Below are 20830 nucleotides of genomic sequence, written 5' to 3' on the forward strand. Positions count from 1 at the left end.
GTTCGACATTAAACTACATCAGATCGTGTACCTGGTCGACGCCTGTTTTCTCGGACCGTTTTGCCGACTGTCGTCCCAAACCAGGAGGATTTCGCCGCTCGACCAAGAACCCACTGGACGCCGCAAACGCTTCCCCGGAAGTAAATAATGCTGACTTTCAGAATAAAAGCAGTAATGTGTATTTTCTTTCCCAAATAAAAGTTTCCTTAAATCAAATGACATATTTGCTGTTTCTCTACCGTCACATATATATATATTTTTTTAATCCAACTGGCAACATACAAATCTCAACAAATAACACTATGATTACCATACGTAGCCCGTTATAATGACCTACGTTACATGGTAGTTTATCGGCGCCGCTGGTGTAGTGGTATCATGCAAGATTCCCATTCTTGCGACCCGGGTTCGATTCCCGGGCGGCGCACGGATTTTTTTGTTTTTGTTGTTGTTGTTGTTGTTGAGTTTTGCAAAATACTCCACGATGTAAATATGTACACTCTCCACCACTGCCGATCCTCACCCTTCCAAGAGGAGTAGAATAAATAACACGAAGATAAAGAATAATAAGAAACAGAAACCCGAAGCAAGAATAAACAGCAAGTTCGGGGACGACTGGATATTATAAACTCCGTAAAGTTTGGATTTATTGCACAACTTGTTTACATTTTAGTTAGTTAATACAATGGAAAGCGTTTGCGCAAAAGCTCTCTTGGCCGCAGCATCCTTTCCCCTTTTCCCGTTGCCCGGCAACCCGCTGAATGCACGAGGTCTGTTAGTACGCTGTAGCTCAATGGAAAACAACAACAACAAAAAACCCGTTGCCCGGCAACGACGCAGCCAACATATAAAGCGCAAACTTACTCATGGCGCCATCAGAATGGAGTCCGTTAAAGTTGGTAAAAGCGACTCGGCGGACGAACTGAAGTATAAAAAGACGGAAACATGTCGCAGCATGTGCGGGATGTGTCCTTCTTGCGTCTTTGCGCCGACGCCGCCGACTCGCTCTCGGTGTTTGTGGAAGATGTCGGATAAAGTCAAGAGGAGGTTCGTGGTGGCGCTGCTGTCGCGCTGCGGGAGCGTCCAGGTGCTCGAGAGCGTCCGGAGCCTGCTGGGCGTCACGTCGTGGACGATGTTCACCTACGCCAGGTCGCGGAGACCGGTCGCGCCCGGGGATCACCCGTCCCGCGGCTCGCAGCGAGCGCTGGCGGAGAAACCGCTCAGCGTGGATACGGACGCCATCTACAGCTGGTTCGACGGCAGTCCAGAGTGGATTAAATCGGACTATCTTTGCCGGATCTTTTCACTGTGTGACTCGGAGTTTTTACGTATGGTCTCTAATTTAACCGGCGTGTTCCTGGCCAGACAAAAACGAGGCTTTCTGTACTTTAATGGTAGGAAGACGAAAGAAAAATGTTTTAAAATAATATATATATATTTTTGCAACACACTCCACTGTGCAAACTCACCTCTGAGCGTTTCATTTGCTCTGCAATTCCCACTGCGGACCGCTAGGGGCCACTACAAGACAATATACAGCAGCACAGTTGGTTGTTGTTGTTGTTGTTTTTTTTAGAAATGATTTATAAAGTCATGAATGACACAAAATGTTTTTTCTGCGATATTATTTCAGCATTTCTTGAAAAACAGTCTTTTAACTTTTTTTTTTTTTTTTTTTTTTACCTTTTACTATAACACAAAAATGATCTGCTCTTTTCAGCAAGCAGCCATAATACCAGCCAAAATGATTGGGACTCAGAGGACCCTGCTCTCATGGTCGTCCCTGGATCCTCAAAGTCTCTGTCCGGAGTCAGCCTATACCGAAACTTCCTAAGCTGCCTTCCGGTTCATCTGTCCAAGAAGATATTAGGTAAAAATCAACACATAACCGACACGAATGAAGTTGATTGCTCCTCTTGGATCAGATCTGAAGTGTGCGCTGACATGTCTTACGCCCCTCGGACATGAGGACAAAAACAAAAGTCCTGCCAAGCAAACAATTATCTGTCTGCAAGTTAAAAGGCATCCAGGAAATGTAATGCATTGGGAAAGTTATAACTATGACAACACTGACAACCTGCAATTACATTTAATGTGGTTTAAAAAAAAAAAAAAAGGTATAATTTTCAAATTGTAACAATGTTATTTGCATTTAGCTCGTTTCTCATTGTTACACACACACACACACACACACACACACACACACACACACACACACACACACACACACACACACACACACACACACACACACACACACACACACACACACACAGACATCACACTGATTGTGTGTGTCTTCTACCAGGCCTGTTAGACGAACATTCATTGATCCGCAGCAAGAAAGTCTGTCAATTCTGGCACCACCTCGCCCAGGAAACCATGGAGGAAATCAAGTTGAGAAGATTTCTGACGTATCAAATTGAAGCCATGATGAAGGTTGATATTTTGCACGATTAACGGAACTTAATAATGTACGAGGGGTAATTAAAAAGTTCGGAGCGCAGCGCGGAAAACGGAGCGTTCCCCCCCTCCCCCCTCCCCCAGACGTCCCAGTAGAGCTCGTTGTTGACAGTTTGACCCCGAGGAACAAATTCACGATGCACAACCCCCGAACCGGCGGTCACAGAAATGTGTGGTTCAGGTTCTGGCGTTGATCGAGCGAGGTAATCTGGAACACTTCCCCACGAAGGTTACAGCTCCGCGACGCCGCTCGCCTGCAACAGGAACTTTTTGATTACCCCAATGTTAAGTATTCCTTGTTGCTTTTTGATGATTTGACAATAATTAACTGTCTTTTTTTTTCCTGTTTAATAATTCAAAAAAAAAAAAAAAAAATGCATCAGTAGTGATCGTGTTTTTTTTTTTTTTCTGTTCCAGAGGTACACAACTGGTAATATAGTCAGTTCTACTTACGCCAACGTTGCCAAAGTCTCGGTACCCGTAAGTGACGGTGAGAAGGAGGAGATTCCTTCGACTGGCCAAAAGGTCAGCAAATCAAGACCCTCGCTCTGCAAACGTCAGCGTTTTTTGGTTTTTTTTTTTTTGCACCAGAAATATTTAACGCACCGATTCCTTCTCCTTTGATTTGTTTCACAGGTGAAGCTATTTGAAGCCGCTTACGCCAAAATCCCAACGAAAACAGTGCAAATGGAAGAGCGGAATGTGTATTGTGGCGTGTATTTTACCAAAGTGCTGCTGGACAAGTAAGTGGGTTCAGATTCCTTTTTGCCTAATTTGCGTGCCTAACTAAAACCGCACGCGCACGCACACGCACACGCACACGCACACGCACACACACACACACACACACACACACACACACACACACACACACACACGCACACACACACACGGTGGAGCGAAAAACATGCATTGTGTCCAACAAGTGATGTGATTTAAGTGTGTGTGTGTGTGTGTGTGTGTTGGTCAGCAAGGACCCTCAACGGGTGCTGGACTACAGAGGCGGGCCGTTGTTGGCCACGGGCTCGAAGGACAGTTCGGTGCATCTGCTTCACGTGGCGTCGGAGGTGAAGAAAGTGGCCGTGATGAGAGGACACATCGGCAGCGTTCGGGCAGTGCTGCTCTGCGAGAGCAAAGACCTGCTGATTACCGGAGGCTGCAACGCAAGGATCAGGTGAGGAGGAGGAGGAGAAAGCGACGTACTCACATGATCAGGAGGCGGCGTACTCTCAGAGAGCTCCGAACTTAAAAATGCATTCTCGTTTTTTTATCTTTTATATATTTGTTTAACGTCTTGTTTTTATCAGTGATGTCTTGTTTTTATTGTTTTTATACGTCTTGTACCTTGTTCTGCCGCTGAACTGACTGATGAGTCGCCAACTTAATTTCCTTGTATTTTCGAGCGACGACGACAAACACCCTTATCCTTAACTCTCAGGGGAAATTCTTCTGAAACGTCGCAAATCTTCTCAGAATTGCGTCACCGGGAGTGACTTGTAATCCGGTGGAGTCTCCGCGAACACGCGCCCAAAGATTCGCGATTTTGAAAAATGGACGCTAACTGATCACGCAGGGGTTTGTTGGTCGCGTTGTCGCACCTGCAGGTGTTGGAACGTGAAGACAGATTGCTGTGATATGATCCTGATGGGTCACACAAGCACCATCAACTGCCTGGACGTCCACGGTGACAAGCTGGTCTCAGGGGCTAAAGATTGTTCTGTAAAAGGTAATCGTTCGACATTTTACAGACGTAACATAACATAAATATTAACACCCTTTGTCATGTTTTTTTTTTTTTTTTTTTTAGCTTCGCGCTTCTTTAAACGGGCATCTCCTGCATGGAGGTCCTTTGAATCGCAATAAATTCCTACTTAATTTGTTTTCTTTTAAAAAAAATACGTCACAGCTGGAATTATTTGATGTTGCATTCGCAGCATTTCTCCTCTTCTTTCGAACGTACTCATACAGAAACGGAAATATTCTTGCCATGCGAGTTTTAAGAGATGTATTTTTACAGCATTGTCCCTTTTGTTTTTTTCATTACCGACACAATTTTAATAACAAATGAGAATAAACTTCATTCTCTTAATGTTTAAAAACGCTGATATTTTCTATACCGACATGTGTAAGTAAACTAAAGCTAACCGGCGCTTTGCCAGTGTGGAGCCTCCAGACAGGGTTGCCCTTCGAGGAGTTTCATTTCAAGCACCCCGAGTCTGTCCGGTGCGTAAAGATCAACGAAACGACAGTCTACAGCAGCTGTGATCGAGGCCTGGTCAAAATATGGAGCCTGGAGAACGCGATGCTGCTCCAGGTGAGAGTCGCAGCTGTTAATATAGACCGTGTGCCTTCTGCAAGTTGTTAAAAACCGTTCTATCCGTTCATACATCTTTCACTTCTCGTGTTCGACTCAGGTGATTAACGCCCACAAGAACTCGGTGAGGTGCCTCTTCTTTGACGAATGGCACCTTCTGTCCGGGGACGCCAACGGCAAGGTGATGGCGTGGAGCGTCCGCTGCGAGGCTAAAGAGAGTCTCGTGACCTTCGACCACCCGAAGTAAGCAAAAAGCCTTTTGGTGCCGACGTGTAAAATCTGGCCCCGGGAAGTCAATTCAACGTTTAAAATGTAATCATATGGGAACACGGCGTCTCCCGACTATCCCGCAGTGAGGTCAGATCTCTGACCCTCATCTACCTCCGGGTCATTACCGGCTGCGCGGACGGAAAGATTCGCATATTTAATTTCCTCACGGGAGACTGCCTGAAAGACATCCTGCCGGAGGCCGAATCAGGCCGTATACTGTCCGTGCACTTCCACGACAACAGGTGAGTCCGACGCACTCTCGTGACGGCGTGGTTGTTATTCCTTACTGCATCTTCTTTTTCTCACCGTGGTGTTTAGATTGTGTTACTGCAGTTGACTGCAGTTATGAGATTCAATTCAAAAGTTTAGAGACTGTTCCTGTCGTGAGCGAAGGACGGCGCCGGCCAAATTCCGAACTCGAGGCTTCGTTGCGGCCGTTCACAAACCGACGGGCGACGTCACCGCCGGTTGCCGCCCGCATGTAACTTCATATCGAAAAGCTACTGCTTTCTCAGCTCCATGCACATTGATGTGCTGCAACAGGAAGAGTCTCTGAACGTTTTGATCCGCACTCCACACCGTACATTTGGTCTCACTACTGTCCTTCAGCATACTGGTGAACGCGACGTCCAGCGTGAAGCTCTACCAGTTCGCCAAAGTGTTCTGGGAGTACGATAACTCAGCGCAGGCGGAGCAGGGCGACGAGGTGACGAAGGACGTTTTGGTTTCTGAGAAATCTGTAGCTTCGAGCATGAAATCAGAGAAACCCGAGCTGCTTCCCCGGACCCGCTTCCAGTCGGCCTCCAGTAGATGTCAAGCACAAGGTGAGAACGCTGAAGTGTGCGTCCGAAGTCAAAAAATGCTCCCAAATCGGTGGATCCTTGTTTGAAGCGAAACTTTTTTCTTTGTAGCCGGAGTGAGCTGCGAGTTCGCCAATCGGTCGGTGGTGCTGAGTGAGAAGGCGGCAGGCGAACGGATGAAGAAGAGGGGTCCTCATCACCCTCTGACTCGTGACTCCATCCTCCTCAAGGTGAACGCCATCCAGAAGGCGCGGTGCATGGACGAAGCCAGCATCAACATGGAGATCAACGCCAGGCTGCGCGATTCGTGGGGTCCTCGTCCACCGCAGGATCTCCAGACTCAGCCGAGTCCGCAGCAGCTCAGACACGATGCTCGTCCCCGGAGGGCCCAGACCTGCGTCCCGATACTGAAGCGAGCCGTCGGTCAAAACAGGACTTCACGAGGCAGTGTCTCCACGGCCTCCGACGCACGCAGGCCAATCACGAGGCTGAGTGGATTCATGAAAGGTACCACAGCGAGTCCGCGGGCTCCTCAGTTCGCGCTGCAGGGACCGCAGCCTAATCCGGAACGTTGCGTTAAAACCGGACCCGGTTTACCCAGCATCAACCCTTCGGAGGCATTCAGACAGCAGGGAGGGTTGAGGATGCTCCCGGCGACGCAGATCAAAGACGCCGTCGATGCAGAGGGGGAGCTCACACTGAGCTCTGAGCAAAACCTGTCCAAGAGGGAAAGGATGACGCCGGGACGAAGGTCAAATGTGCTTCAGTAGATTATTCGTTATTTGTGTTTCATGACATGACGCCAAAGATTTGAATGAAGTCTATCATCCGAGCATGATCCCTGTTGTGGATAAGCTTTGTGTTTTTTTTTTTCCAAGGTACTATTAAATGTGTTGTTCCATTAATGTTGCACTAGGGGTCAGTATTGCACCATCTGATCGGTGGCTGGACGAGGACCCGGGACTGTTGCTTCCTATTTCTGCAGTTTGCTTCAAGGTTTTTTCAAGGATCATTTGACGAGACTTATTTGTTTAAATTTTTTTTTAAATAAACATTTTAGTTCTTAAAGTTAAATATATATTTAGCATATTTTGTGCATTTTGCACTTTCAGAAATTGTTTTCGTTGAATCCTTCTTTGGATTTGACTTTACGCTTGTGAAACACTGGAAATTAAGTGTCGAATTCCTGCAGTTATAATCACCTGTTTCTTTTTGATAAGCATCTGCTCATCTACTAATTTTCCTTCAGTTAACTAATCGATCTGAGAGATGCTCCATTGCTCTGAGCGAGCATCAAGTCTCGGTGGATTCTGGCTTTTGTGGTGCTTCAGACAAGAAGTCATCAGAGTGAGCGGAGTTCGTCCCGTCCTGAGAGACCTTTCACCCTCCATGGTGCCCCGGTGCCTGGAGGGCATCATTAGGAGTGACGAGGTTGAAGATCGGAAGGGGGGGGGGGGGAGGTCCTCTTTGCTTTGACAGCAGCAGCGCAGCGGCACAACAGCTGGGCACCCGTGAATGACAAAAGGGGTTCTGAGGAGGAGCGACCGGGTAAAGAGGTCCCCGCTTCGGAGAAGCTCTTCTTTCACGAGCGCTCTGCAGCTAATTTGATTTGGTTGGCAGAAAACTAGGCAGAATGCCGTCTCCCTCCCCTTTTTTTCCTCCTGTGGCGGTGTTGGAGCAGGAAGACAATGCTGTGTGCCCTTCTACCCCCCCTCCCTCCAAGCTCAGTTTAGCTTCATCAGGCAGCGCGGCCCCCCCCCCCCCCCCCCCCGCCACCGTTGTTTGGTCAGGTACGGAGTCTCTTGTCCAGGACCGGCGGAGCTGCGGGAGGGATGACGAGCGTAAAATCGAAGCTAAAGTTAGAAAAGGGGGAAAGTCTTCATGGAGGAATGCTCTTAGATCTGCTCCTCCCGAGTAGGCCCAAAGGTCGGCTGCGGAGAAGAGAGTACAGGTTTATTAATGCATGAGGGGAAGCTTGAAAGAAATGACAGTTAACCCCCCCCCCTTTCTCCACCCCCCCGCAGAGAAAGAAGGCCTTAAAGGGTTGGCGGCTGGGGGCACAAGGCAACAAAAGACGCCTCAGCTGACCTTTGATCTACACGGATCTCCATCTCCAAAGGCGCAGATTTGCATCATAGTTCATTTGTCAAATTAATTTTTCCATTTTTGTCACGCCGTGTCAGCAGCAGATCGGAGCTCTCGACCCCATCTTGACTGGCACCCGTCTTTCCAGACGGGGTCAGCCCGGGCCGGTCACGTTTTGGAACAGGATTAACCCAACCGTCACCTGCATGACGTTCGTATTTGCATGTACCTCGGGCGGGTGGCTGACTCGCCCCGGAGCCATTCGGATATCACACCGTCAACCAGCTCTAACGACACGGGCATCAGATGCAAAGGCACAATGAACATGCAAATCATTCTCACGTGGAACCGAGACACGTTTCAAAAATGGTTCCCAAGTGTGCCCATTGTGGGAAACATCCAGCCGTGCGCCGCGCTGCGTCTCAGACACCGTCGGAACTAAATCGAGGGTTAAACGAGGATCCCAAACGAGCGAGTTCCAGGCCCGACGGAGCGGTGACATCAACGCGCGGGGGGGGGGGGGGGGGGGGACAACAGGCGCCTTAATCTCGGGACGGCTTCGAACGCCAGGCCACACGGCCGGCGCTCTCTCCAACCCGTCCCCCGTAAGGATTCGGCGGAGCCAAGCCGGGAACAAGATCCATATGCCTTTCTGACCTCATTTGCAGATAGCGATCATAAGCGAAAGGGGATACAGCCACGACGAAGGGAGGCAATTAACGGGAACACCATTACTGAGATATGGGACTGATTAACATCCACGTCCAGCCAAACCAAATAGATAAAGAGGGAATCTGATTGCTCGTTGACTGAGGGGTCCTCGGCAGTGCCTCTGCAGCGGGTGGGTGGGTGGGTGGTTGGGGTGGGGGCAGGTTCTTGTTTTCTGGAGTCGGACGTCGTCGAGATCAAGGGGGCCCTTGATTGAGCCAAAAAAAAAGAAAAAAGAAAAAAGAGTGGAGTGAAACCACTGTGACCACACATCAGGAAGATGATCACAGAGGCTACTTGCTGGCTGCTGCGCTCCCTGGCGCACGAGGCCAAACCCCAACAGACGACGGCGCGGACTTGTTACTCGCGTCGTACAGCACCGATACGGGCCGGAGAGGTGACACCTGAAGCAGTCGAGGCCGACGCTCCGTTCCACACAAAGACTCTTTGTGGAACGGGACCGTAAAAGTCCCGAGATTTGTCTCTCCCCCCTCCATCCGAACGCTTGATTTTGTTTGTGTTTATTTAATTAAGTTCGAACTCTTTTTATTTATTTTTTTTCCCTTCTTCATTCATGAATCGACTGATTGTGCTTTGAGGCCATCTGTTTTTACAGCGTGGCATCTGGAATGTATTTTGATAATTGCAAAGAGATTATTTTCTATCTACGAGACCGATTCCGCACAAAAGGGCCAATAGAAAAACAAACAAAAACAAAATGAAACACACCGGTGCTTCAACACCAGAGGCTACGACGTGGGCTCTGTTTAAAGTCGGAGGTTTCTGTGCCACCACTCACAGGCAGGACTTATTTATAGCACACAGCTATCACTGTTTATAGAAACGCACCGATTGTCGATCTCTGTTTGTTTTTAACTGGCTTTGTTAAGATTTCTGGTGTTAACCTAATGAACTGACAATTATAAAAACGTTTTTAATTAGCGCATCACGCTTGATAAAGGACACTTTATTAGTGTCATTAAATACACGTGAAAGAAGAATCGGAAACTACTGCGCAGGCTTTACAATCCATCTGAATACGGTGTTTCTTAGGTTTTCATGGTGAATGCGTTTCAGCGCTCGGCCATTAAAACCAGAGAGAAGGGTGTCACGGGTTGACTCTCAATGGCCCCCCCCCAGTCTTCACGGAGCTGCTCCAGACACATGCAGGCGACAGTGTTAAGTGTCATAATTTCACTATTTTCTCAGACATAAATACAGGGACATAAAAGTCGAAGGTCAACCGCGTAAAACTTTCCCTATTTAGAGGTCAGGAGACTCGTATCGACGGAGGAGGGAGGGGGTGGGGGGGTGGGAGAGGAACAAGAGGGCAATTCACCGAGAAAAAGTCGGGGAAAAATGGCTTCTGAATTGACTTCCTGCCACAAAACGGACAGAAAATTAATTGTGACGCAGGACGACAAAGGTCTTCATGCACCACGGAAGAAGAATAAATCACCGAAGCGAGCCCGGAGCGACAGCGGAGGATTAGAGGTCTCTTTGTAGGGTTCGATTGCGCTTTACTGGACAATATACCGAAGAGGGAGGATCGGGAAACGTTACAGTCAAATGGCGACCGGCAACAAGTGTTTCCACTTTAAGCTCTCGGTTTTACCGAGCCGGGGTGGGAGGGAGTTCGGGACGGCTAACGGACGTCTCTATCAGCTCTTTTGCTCGTCGTTTGACTCGCGCACTTCATCAAAGTCTCGGCAAACGATTAGCCGATCGCTCATGTCGGGTACAGATGTTCGGTCTCCCCTGAACCCTGATACCAGCGGAGAGCTCTCGGGGAAGGGATTTGGATTCTGGATAATATTCAAGCGATTCACGCAGCTTGTGAAGATGTTTAGGTAGGTAGGTAGGTAGGTAGGTAGGTAGTTACTTTATTAATCCCCGAGGGGAATTTTTTTTTTCGCTACAGCAGCATACAGAAACAATAAGATAATAATAGAAATAATAGAATAAAATAATAGAATAGAATAATAGAAAAGCAATAAAATAACAGTAAAATAGCAGTAAAAAAATATAAAATGCACAGTATATACAGTACATTATATATCTATATATATTATATACAAACAAACACAGTCAACAGTGTTATTGTACTGTGATGGATTTTGCCAGCGGTGAGTTATTGTACAGTCTTATTGCAGTGGGCAGGAATGATCTGTATCAGGAATGATCTCCTGTATCAGGAACGATCTCCTGTATCAGGAATGATCTCCTGTATCAGGAACGATCTCCTGTATCAGGAACGATCTCCTGTATCAGGAATGATCTCCTGTATCAGGAACAATCTCCTGTATCAGGAACGATCTCCTGTATCAGTCCTTTTATTGCTATTTACCCTGCAGTTTTAATCCACTTTCCGCCCATCTGGCTATACGCAGTCACAACAATGTCACTTCCCAGACACGAGAACTCGACTGCTGTTCGTACAGTAACGACTCGCCGGTGCTTCTTGCACCACCACCACCACCACCACCACCACCACCCGGAAGAGCCTTTTTTGGAGCTGCGGAGGAACCGACGGGTGTCCTAGTTTAGATATTTCACAGCTCGGCAGGTGCCTCTGCATGTTGATACAAGTGCGAGGAAATAACACGCAGCCGGGTTGTTTCGTGCCGTTTGTGTTTTTCATTTAGTTGTCATGTGCAGGGTCCCCCCCCCCCCCCCCCACCCTCCCCCGAAGGAGACCTGGGGATAAAAAACTGACCCGTATTAGCCGCAGATGTTTTGGGTCACGGAGTGTAGCGTCGTATGTGTTTTTTTTTCCCAGAGGCTGTTGGGGTGAGAGGAGTACCGGGACCACCAGAGGGGTAGCTGTTGGATAAAGAAGAGCCTTGAAAAGACCCGAGCGTAAACCAGTCACAGCAACCTGAAGGCGGAAAGGTGAAAGGGTGAAAGGATCTCGTGCACTCTTGTGTTCGTTTGGTTAATTGTTAAATTGTGAGACATTTGGGGGAAAAGTGTTGAATTGCCCTTCTTGCGAAGAATTAGATGAAACGATCGATGCTCCTTTTATGTCCTTATGCTAAATATGAAGCTAGAGCAGCAGGTAAATAGCTTAGCTTAGCGTAGACACTGGAAGTACAGGGAACGAGTAGCCTGAATTCGTCAAAATGTATTAAAAACATACAAAACAAATTCTGGGTTTCATGGGAGATTTATGTGCTGCGACAGATTTAACTTCACCAGGCACAGCAACTTCTTGGAGTCGTAAAAGGAGTGAAGATTAAAATACATAAAACATAATGAGTGAGCTCCGGCGTCGGTCCGTCAGCAGAGACACTTCCTTGTTTCAAGTCGGAGCTAAAATGAACTAAACAGCAAATTTCCCGAATGTCAAACTCTTTCTTTACACCGGACATTATATATATATATAATTTTTTTTTTTTTTTGGCCAGTGAGAGTAATTACAAAGACACCGTCAGAATTTGATCCATCCCGTAAAGTTTGGAAAGTTAGGAAGCCAATTTATTTTTGTATTTATTTTTTTTATTCCCATTCAAATTAGTATAGGGCTAAACTGGAAGTTACCCGGTCTCTGCAGCGCATGCTCTGCCCAAGGGAGCATTAATCCAGCCAGCCAGGGAATTTAAAAACACAATTTAGTGTAAAATACAGAGATTTATGTGGTGGTGATGAGTTTAATCATCATTATATGGAGGTGTTTGGCAAGGGCTCCAGAAAAAAAGTTTTCAGCTGATACAGCGATCAGTTAGTCAACAGCTGCTTTTACATCCAACAGACCTGGAGCAACATTTTCCTGTTTTTGTGTTTTTTTAAGAGTCTCGTTTCTGTGCACCTGGTCCAATATTCACCCTTCTTTTTACCGAGTTGCTGACTATATCCGTTTGCCATTTGGTGCTGAGCAGGTTAGTGTCCACTGATGTTTTCTCCCCTGAATACAGCTGCCCGCTGCAACTGAAATCCATGCTGAGAGTGGAAACAACAAAAGCAAACAATAATGTTGTTGGTCAATCAGCTTAAACACTGAGCTGAAACTCACTGTGAAGCTCCCTAAAGCTGAGAGGCCATTATATTGTAATCTTTTTTTTATTCTCTTATATATATATATATATATATATATATATATATATATATATATATATATATATATATATATATATATATATATATATATATATATATATATATATATATATATATACACCTCCCCGTCTGAGATAAAACCCTGACCTTTGACCAACAAAACAACAATAAAAATACTTAACACTCACGTGAAAATGATTCATAAAATACAACCTATTGTAGCATCGCTGGGGAAAAAAAAAAGAGGTGCGAGTGCCTTGATTTACAGAACACTCATCATTTTCAGCTTATTTTATATTGAAATGTAGCTTCTTTTTTTTTTTTTTTTTGCCACCGGTGAGCGGGATGCTGGGAAGCACCGAGACAGGTCTACCCTCTCTTGTCACTCCACGACCCATCGAGTGAGGCAGCCTCTCACCCTGCCCTCCCCCAGTCCACAGCTGTTAAAACACAGCATATTATTCCCATAATTGTTTCAGTGTGTGGGCTGTTATTTTAATGTGTCAAGCTGGATGAGTCAGGAATCAAAAAAAAAAAAAAAAACTCGTGGTGTAAAAAGGCAAAGTATTTTCTGACTACCGTCGTTCCTCTGACTTCTGACGTCAGGTGATTTTTTTTTTTTGTTGTTGTTGTTTGTTTTATTGCATAAAATAAATACAAACAAGATTCTGAAACGGCTCCTCGTCACATTTCGGTCTGCTGCGTTTAACGTTCTTTGATAGACACGCTGCGTTACATCTGTTCGGCCGTAGCCGGTGGGTCTGATTTGCATTTCATAAAGTGTGAAATGTATAAGGAGGAGTAAAAAAATATGGAGCTAATATGAACACGGGCAACTTTCCTCAGAAATTTTATGGACTGATAAAAATTTGACAGTGACTGTTTTTGGTTTCCAGTTTTTACAACATTTTCCTGAGAAATTTGCTCATTGAGTTTTTTCTCCTTCAATGACCGGTTTCTATGGAGAACTTTAGTGCTAATTAAAGGGCTGTTCATTTTTTTTTCTTTACATCTTTTAAAGGGTGTTTATGTTGCTTAATGACTAAATTAGATTTATTGATTTAGCCAGAAAAATTCTTGGCCATTTCTTTTCAAAATCTGTCTGCCACTAATTTTTCTCCTTTCCTGCTCTGGAGCACAATGACTCCATGGTTTTGGCTGCTTTTCCTCACTACGCTGGTGTTTTATGTAACCTCCCCCCCCCCCTGTAGACTTTTTGATAATTACAATCCCCTTTTTTCTTGCAACATCTGCACAGCTGCATGAAAACGAATTTGAAGCCAGTTCGTGAGGGGAAAAAAAAAAAAAAACGAGATTAAAAAAAAAAAAGGACTACGGATTCACAAACAGCCTCTCTTGAGCAGCACAAGTCTGAAAATGTATAGTTCGCATTTGGAAAAATTTCTATAAAGTGAGATAAGGAATGTAAGCGATCCTCGTGCAGCTGCAGCTTTTAACAGTTACGAGTGTGTGGAAGGTGCTCGGCTGAGCCGTTCAGGTCGGCGTGCTGTTTTTCGTCAACGATAAAAGCGCGAAGTAAGAGCGACATCGCCGGAGTTGTCGTTCCCACACGATGTGCGCACAATATCTCAACGTTTTGCAGGGCGTAATGAGTCCGCGTTGGACGGGACTGTCATTTAGTTACAACTCCTGTGTGAAGGGGGCTGAGAAAAAGCGAAATCTCATGGCTGCAGTGGAAAGCAGGCGGCTTTATTACGCAGCCCTGTTATGCTCGCATAATGTCTAAACAACATGTCCGAAGGTCGCCGAGAGCCAGAGACAAAAACAGCAGAACTTAAAAGTAACGGGAGGAATGAAGGATATCAGATGTAATCTTTTGGCCGATGAAATAAAAGCAGAGTCCATGACAAGTCTACAAAGCTCTCTCCAAACACCGAGCCACTGCGTATGTACACAAAGGAAACCCGATACCCGATGTGATAAGTTGGAAATGTCAGACCACACTTTTCTTCTCGCAAGTGTCTACGTTTGTGTACTCAGAGCACTGATGTGGCTACATCAAAAGCCGTCTTTACTTGCGAGTTTGAAGCCGAGGCTTAGCCTCTCCAATGCAGTTCATGTGTTTTGAATATACTAGGTTTACTTAAAACACTCTGCCAGAGAGGCACAAGGCAGAACGCCGTCCACGGTGATGTTAAGAGCGAACAAATGTTCAGGCTCTCCTGAACTGCAAAAAAAATAAAAAAAAATAAATCGCGTGTCGGAAATTAATGTCACACTTGCACACTTAATGTGCAACTGCCTTAATGCCAAATGACATTAAACTAATTTTGAGCTTCAATTTCATTTAAGTCATTTAAAAATCATAAAAAGTCTGTATTTATTTGAGGAAAACAAACATTAAAAACAACAAAAAGCATAATAAAATATGGCCCTTTTAATGTTTGGATTTTGAAATACCAGCTCTGCTGGGATAGCCTGGGATTATGATGGGCTATTAGTGGTTAGACTTTGTAGCTTTTTCCACACATGAAGAAACAATAAATAAGCAGAATGACAGCCAAATGCAGAACTTTTAAATAAAAAAAACCCTCACAAATAAATGTCAGCGGTGGAAAAAATGATTAGATCCTTTACTTTTAAGTAAAAGTCCTTAAGAAAAATGCAACACGAGTAAAAGTACCGAAGTATTAGCAGCAAAAAGGTAGTTCATGTATTAAAGTCTGAGAACTGGTTTGGTCCCTCTGACTGATATATTATTACATATTCAATCATCAGTGTGTGAGCAGCATGTTTCTGTTGTAGCTGCTGCAGCTGCAGCTGGTTTGAACCACTTTAAATCCAGTTTTGTATTCAGGGACAAGCAGATAAATCTGCACGTAAGAATGAGCACATTTCAACTATCCTGGCATCTTTACATCGACTACCTAAATTTGATTGTTGCGTGAGCGGTTAAATGAAGCAGCCCCGGCTTATCTGTCTGACTTGTTGCACCGGTACACCCCCCTCCCACCCCCCCACCCCCTCACCCCCTCCTCCACTTGCTCAGGTCATTGGACCAGCAGCTTTTAGTCGTTCCTCCATCCAGACTGTCACTCAGGGCCGACCGGGCTTTTTTCAGTGGCAGCTCTGAAACGTTGGAAAAGCCTCGCCCTCCTGATGAAGTATCAGCTTCACTGCCAGTATTCAAATCCAGATGATTCACGCTGACATTTCCAGATAAAGGCCAATTTTATATATTTTTTTTAGTATTAATTACTGTTTATGTACACCCTGACATGTTGTTTTGGCTTAATATTGTTTTTAGTCCTTTTTTGTTCTTGTTTGTTTAAAGTCTATCTGATACGCTTTAATTCTGTTTGACGTTATGAGGCACCGGAGTTAACTTATGTTGTGTATAAATGTGCTATATGAATAAACCGATGTGACTGCGAGCCATCTGTTTCAGCTCGACTGGCACGGACACCGTGCCATCTGAGACTTAGAAAAGTTCTGCTGTCCACAAACAATAATCAGATCAGCTTTTTGACAATGCTTGCGGTGCATTTTTAGTGAAGAAAAACATAGAAGAACATGGAAATACCTCTAAAACCGAACAATGCTGCAGTCGGAAGTCGGAAGGGTTTGTCCTAAGAAGACCTCATAAGGCAAGAAATGACAAAAAAATAAATAAATACTATTTTCCTCCATCGCCCAGCAGCACTAACACTTTCCTTGAGTCACATATACCTAAACAGTGACACACACCTGCAGTACACATGGCCCCTCCTTTTCACTAGTATGAAATGGAACCCAACCTCAAAGGGCCACGGAGGGACTCGGCGGAGACTAATGTTTTGAAAAAGGGGTGAGTCACACTAAAAATCCATCGGAACTGCTCTCCATGGCTAATTAAAATAAACCAGTGGCCTGCAATCACGGATCCAGTTGGCACGGCCCGTATAAACAGCCCCAGTTGCCTTAAAAAAAAAGGGAAGCCGTGACTCTACAGAACCAAAACAGTGGCGAGCGTCCCAGCCGGGGGTTAGAGCGAGAGTGCCGGGCTGGACGACGACTCAAAGGCCACATCTGGGATCACTGTGTCGTGAAAAACACTCGGGAGATGTTGAGATATCCACACAAACAGGCGCCCGCGAACGTTTCCCCAAACATCCATGCGAATATCCCACATTGGACTGGCCCTTCCACTCCGGTAAGTGTTTACCCCTGGAAATGTCTCCTCGCAAGTGGCATGGAGACGTGACAGCGGATCTTGGCGTCACGCTTGATGCGTCCCAAATGGGCGAGCCGTCAAACGTGACAGTAGGTGAAAACAAATACCCCTCGAATCCCACGCGAAGTTTAAGTTTTCCCACATGGAAAAAGGGAGCGATTCGGGGAAGTACTGGCACGGGGCTGAACCGTCCAACCTGAGATTCGGGTAGTGATACTGTATATTTGGCACGGGATTGACTCCTCCTTTCACCGCCTGCGTTGAGCGGGCCATGAATTTCACTGTCCGTAGTCTGGCTTTTATGGAAATGCGCAAGAATTACAGCTGACCCTTTGTCTGTCCACAGTTTATCCATTCTATTCCTGCGTACCTGAAAAATATTCCTAGAACAGGATATAAACTGACAGAAATGTTCAAGGACACTGCGAGGCACAGCGTTGGCTTGCTCTCGGGTCTTTTCCGGCTCGACTTGCTGTTTTTGGTCGAAGCTTTATTGAACTAACTCCGTATACCTGGCTCACACCCTCATTCATTCTCTGGAACAATAACACGACGGTGCCAGGAAGTTCCTGTTCTCGCCGCTCCGGCTTTCCCACCGTTAAAGGTGAACAATTGCGAGGCATCGAAGGCCTTTCACGCACGCCGATTGGGATGTTTGAGGTTTTCATTTATTTCACATGGGGGACGCGTGCCACGTCCACTTCATGCTACGCTTTCAACACCGTGAAAAGCTCCAGACGAGATGTTAGTTTTGAAGAGGACTGTTTATCGCTTTGGCGTGCCACACATGCCATTCACTTCCACATGGCTCCGCGCAGAATACGACCTTGCTGGGAGCCAACAGAAATAAAAAACTCAGGGTTTTTAATTCTTTTTTTACAGTCTTATCATTTTTAACTTATTTTACCGTTGCCCACTGGCATTTCATCACCCGTGTGGTTCAAACACACGGGCGAAGAATAACACGTATCGAGGCGCTCGATGGACGAGAGCTGACCGAAGGATAAGAATCACTTATCGTTCCCATTCTGATGTGTAAACAATCCGCTGTAGGTCAGTGGCTGCGGCACTTGTGCTGTTACAGCACATATAAACACGCCTCGAATGATGAAAATGGTGCTAACAGCACTCGGGGCACGAACAGAGAACACGGAGAAGCCAATGACATGTTTCTTTAACGTCTTTGCAGAGGGCAGATCGGACTTCAACGGCAACATAAAGGGAGACTCAACAACAATCAATTGGTCATGTTTCATTCAAAAGCAAGAAACAAACACGAACACTGAGGCCTGTTGTCTCATAAATCATACTCTGATGTACTGATATAGTTAAAGGAATAATGCACCAATTTGGGACATATGCTTAATTTCTTTCTTGCCAAAAGTTAGATGAGAAGAATGACACAACCCCGCAAAATGTCCAAAAAAAGAAACCCCATCTGGTTGCTTCCGACCTGACGCGCCTTCTCCAGTCTTGGACGGAGACGTTCTGCCCCTCCTGAAATGCGAATGCCTCGAGGAAAACCTCGCCCGCCTCATTGGTTAATTGTCGCAGGCTTTCTGAAGCGTTTACAGGGTCTCTGTTACCGCTCTCTGCTCACGTCCTTCGGGAAACCGCAAACACACAAGTACCAGTGGTCCCAAAAACGCCTGTAACTTGGGTACTGATGTTGATCAAGGAACGTACATTGGAATGCTTCATCACAAAAGTGCGAGCTTCCCCCCACACGGTGCCCATGACCAGTGGCGCAGGCCAGTTTCTGAACTTTTGCATTTCACCTTGTATCATTTTTTTCTTTGCTCTGCACCATATTGACCGAACTGAAAGCGCCTTTGCACAAACTCATAAACGTAGGTTTGCTGGTATTATGGTCACTAAGATCATCATTTTTCAAACAACATCGCCTGGATCTGCATGTTTAATGCAACTCTTAAGCAGATTAAGCTTTTTCTAAGTCCCGACTTGCCAGCTTGCTCACTTCCTTCTGCGACAGCCAGCCTGCAAACAGAATCACAATCACCTTGTGAGGGAACAACCCCTCTGGGTGAAGCCAACAGCAAAGCCAACCATAAAATTGTCTGTTTAAAAGGAAATTATATCTGCAGAGCCACAAAGTGGAGAACGGCCACATGATAAAGCACCAAATGAAAAACGCAGATAGGTGCCATGGCAACGTGGCCCTTTGAGCAGCACAAACAAACAGCAGGAGAGGAAATGGAGAGCTTGAAAGTGAATGCCGTTGAATGATTTTTCTAATGTACTTCCTTCCAACGACAATACACATGACACACTCCTTCAGACCGCCTTTGTTTGCATCTCTGTTCCCGTTTCCAGCTGTGCTTCACTCTCATCCGGGAGAACCTGGAGCTGGATGAGTGATGAGGAGACAGACCTGGCACGTTCAGATAAAGATGCCACATGTATGACCAGTCACCGTATGTAAACCCAACTCCAGCGAGCCGGGTTTATTTTTATTTTTTTTATACTTTAAAGAAATATTTACTTTTAAATATTTTACATGCCAAGGTGGGCAAATTCACATTTCGGCTTTCATACTTTGTGCCCTGAAAATTTGGCATGCACATATGGCGGTGACCCTTTGAGGTACAAACAGAACTCTCGGGCAAAATCCGTGAAAGAGACAGAATTAATAGACTTTAACGCGTCTTTGATCCATCGCTCGCTTATCGGCAACCACCAGCTGACAAACAAAAATCAAGGGATCTATTTTTTTTGTGTAAATTAAAAACAGTAAGTCTAAGTTTTGGAGCCTTTTGAAACCCGTGTCACTCTCTTGGTAAACATTCGCTCCTTAAAATAATGGATCAATCTGGTTTCGAATCCAAGTTTTTTTTTCATTGTTGGAGAGAAGTTATGTTTTCATAAACGTTTCATTGTTTGCGAGATATATATTTTTTTAAATACGGGACATGGCTGGTTGAAGTTGGATGGGCAGAAAGTCTTTGGCTCAAAGGATCAGCGAAGTGATGATCCAGATCTCGGCTTTAATTATTTGGCTGCATTCAAGTCCCAGAAGTCAAAAAAAAAAAAGAAGAAAAATCAAACATCTTGCAGCACGGCGTTCTCTCACAAAATCAGTCTTGATGAAACAACAGCAAACACACAACTTTAAAACTATTCAGTGTTAGAAAAGGTTAACACACACAGAGTAGCGTGACTATAGCACTTGATTCATGGCTTATTTTGGATGTACCACAGCCACGCTTGTTTAATGAGTACTCAGAGCATCAGAAAAAAATGAATAGAGATTTACATTTGAAAGCTTATTTGATTTCTTCCCATGAGTTTGATGAGAAGTCAATAACATTTTCATGTCTCTGTGGAAATTATGAAGCTACTGCCAGCAGCCAGTTTAGGTCAACAGAGGAAAACTACTAGCCCGGTTCTGTCCAAATTTAACACAGCTCGCCTTTAGTTTTCAAAGTATTTGTATGGATTAAATAGACAACATATGAAGGAAAATTAGGGATTTATAGAGTCGCTTACAAGTGGGTTTTCATACAGATAGAGAAGTGAATAAGGCCAGCTGTTTCTCTTTGTTTTTTTGTCTTTGTGCTAAGCTAAGCCAATCAGCTAACGAAGCAGCATTTGGCTACCCTACCCTGCGTTTTTATTTTATTTTATTTTTTTCAAACACCAACAGTGTGACAAGGCAAAAGCTTTTTTTTAAATTTTGGTCACGGAGTTGAAAAAAGCTCAACTTTAGGTAAAACGCTGCACTCTTCACCGACACTTTTTACCCTGCTGTCCAATCACAGAGAAGGAGGGGCGGGACAAACACGCTTAACCACCAACTGATTGGTGCAGAGCGAACGCTAATCTGAGCGGCGTATCCAGACCGTAACTGCACCCGGAAAAACAATAGCTTGTGAGCGATAGTGTGGCAGAACCAGGCTAGCACGGACATGAGAGGACGACTGATTTTCTCAACTGACTCTA

General features: G+C 45.3%; 1 protein-coding gene and 1 non-coding gene across 2 annotated transcripts; both read left to right on the plus strand.

Annotated features, from left to right (window-relative positions):
- Positions 1-356: 356 nt before the first annotated feature.
- On the plus strand, positions 357-427 carry trnag-ccc (transfer RNA glycine (anticodon CCC)). Its single transcript has one exon. It is a non-coding gene; the product is annotated as a tRNA-Gly (tRNA).
- A 378-nt stretch (positions 428-805) lies between these two features.
- fbxw10 (F-box and WD repeat domain containing 10) lies at positions 806-6685 on the plus strand. Its single transcript, XM_069719948.1, has 12 exons — positions 806-1394; positions 1721-1870; positions 2309-2439; positions 2881-2988; positions 3100-3206; positions 3434-3637; positions 4068-4189; positions 4623-4777; positions 4878-5020; positions 5131-5289; positions 5657-5871; positions 5959-6685. Exons 1-12 carry the CDS (start codon positions 881-883, stop codon positions 6615-6617), a joined length of 2667 nt encoding a protein of 888 aa, XP_069576049.1. The 5' UTR covers positions 806-880; the 3' UTR covers positions 6618-6685.
- The last annotated feature ends 14145 nt before the right edge of the window (positions 6686-20830 follow it).

The sequence above is a fragment of the Brachyistius frenatus genome, unplaced genomic scaffold (genome assembly GCF_029030835.1).
Source record: "Brachyistius frenatus isolate BFR_SWC_R1_liver_20210118 unplaced genomic scaffold, ASM2903083v1 Contig_228, whole genome shotgun sequence".
In the NCBI taxonomy this organism is placed as follows: Eukaryota; Metazoa; Chordata; class Actinopteri; family Embiotocidae; genus Brachyistius; species Brachyistius frenatus.

Excerpts from the sequence above, each read along its gene's own strand:
- fbxw10 (XM_069719948.1), top strand. The coding sequence starts at position 881 with ATGGAGTCCGTTAAAGTTGGTAAAAGCGACTCGGCGGACGAACTGAAG. Across the intron at positions 2,440-2,880 it reads AAATTGAAGCCATGATGAAG|AGGTACACAACTGGTAATAT; the intron begins GTTGATATTTTG and ends TTTCTGTTCCAG. Across the intron at positions 5,021-5,130 it reads GTGACCTTCGACCACCCGAA|TGAGGTCAGATCTCTGACCC; the intron begins GTAAGCAAAAAG and ends ACTATCCCGCAG.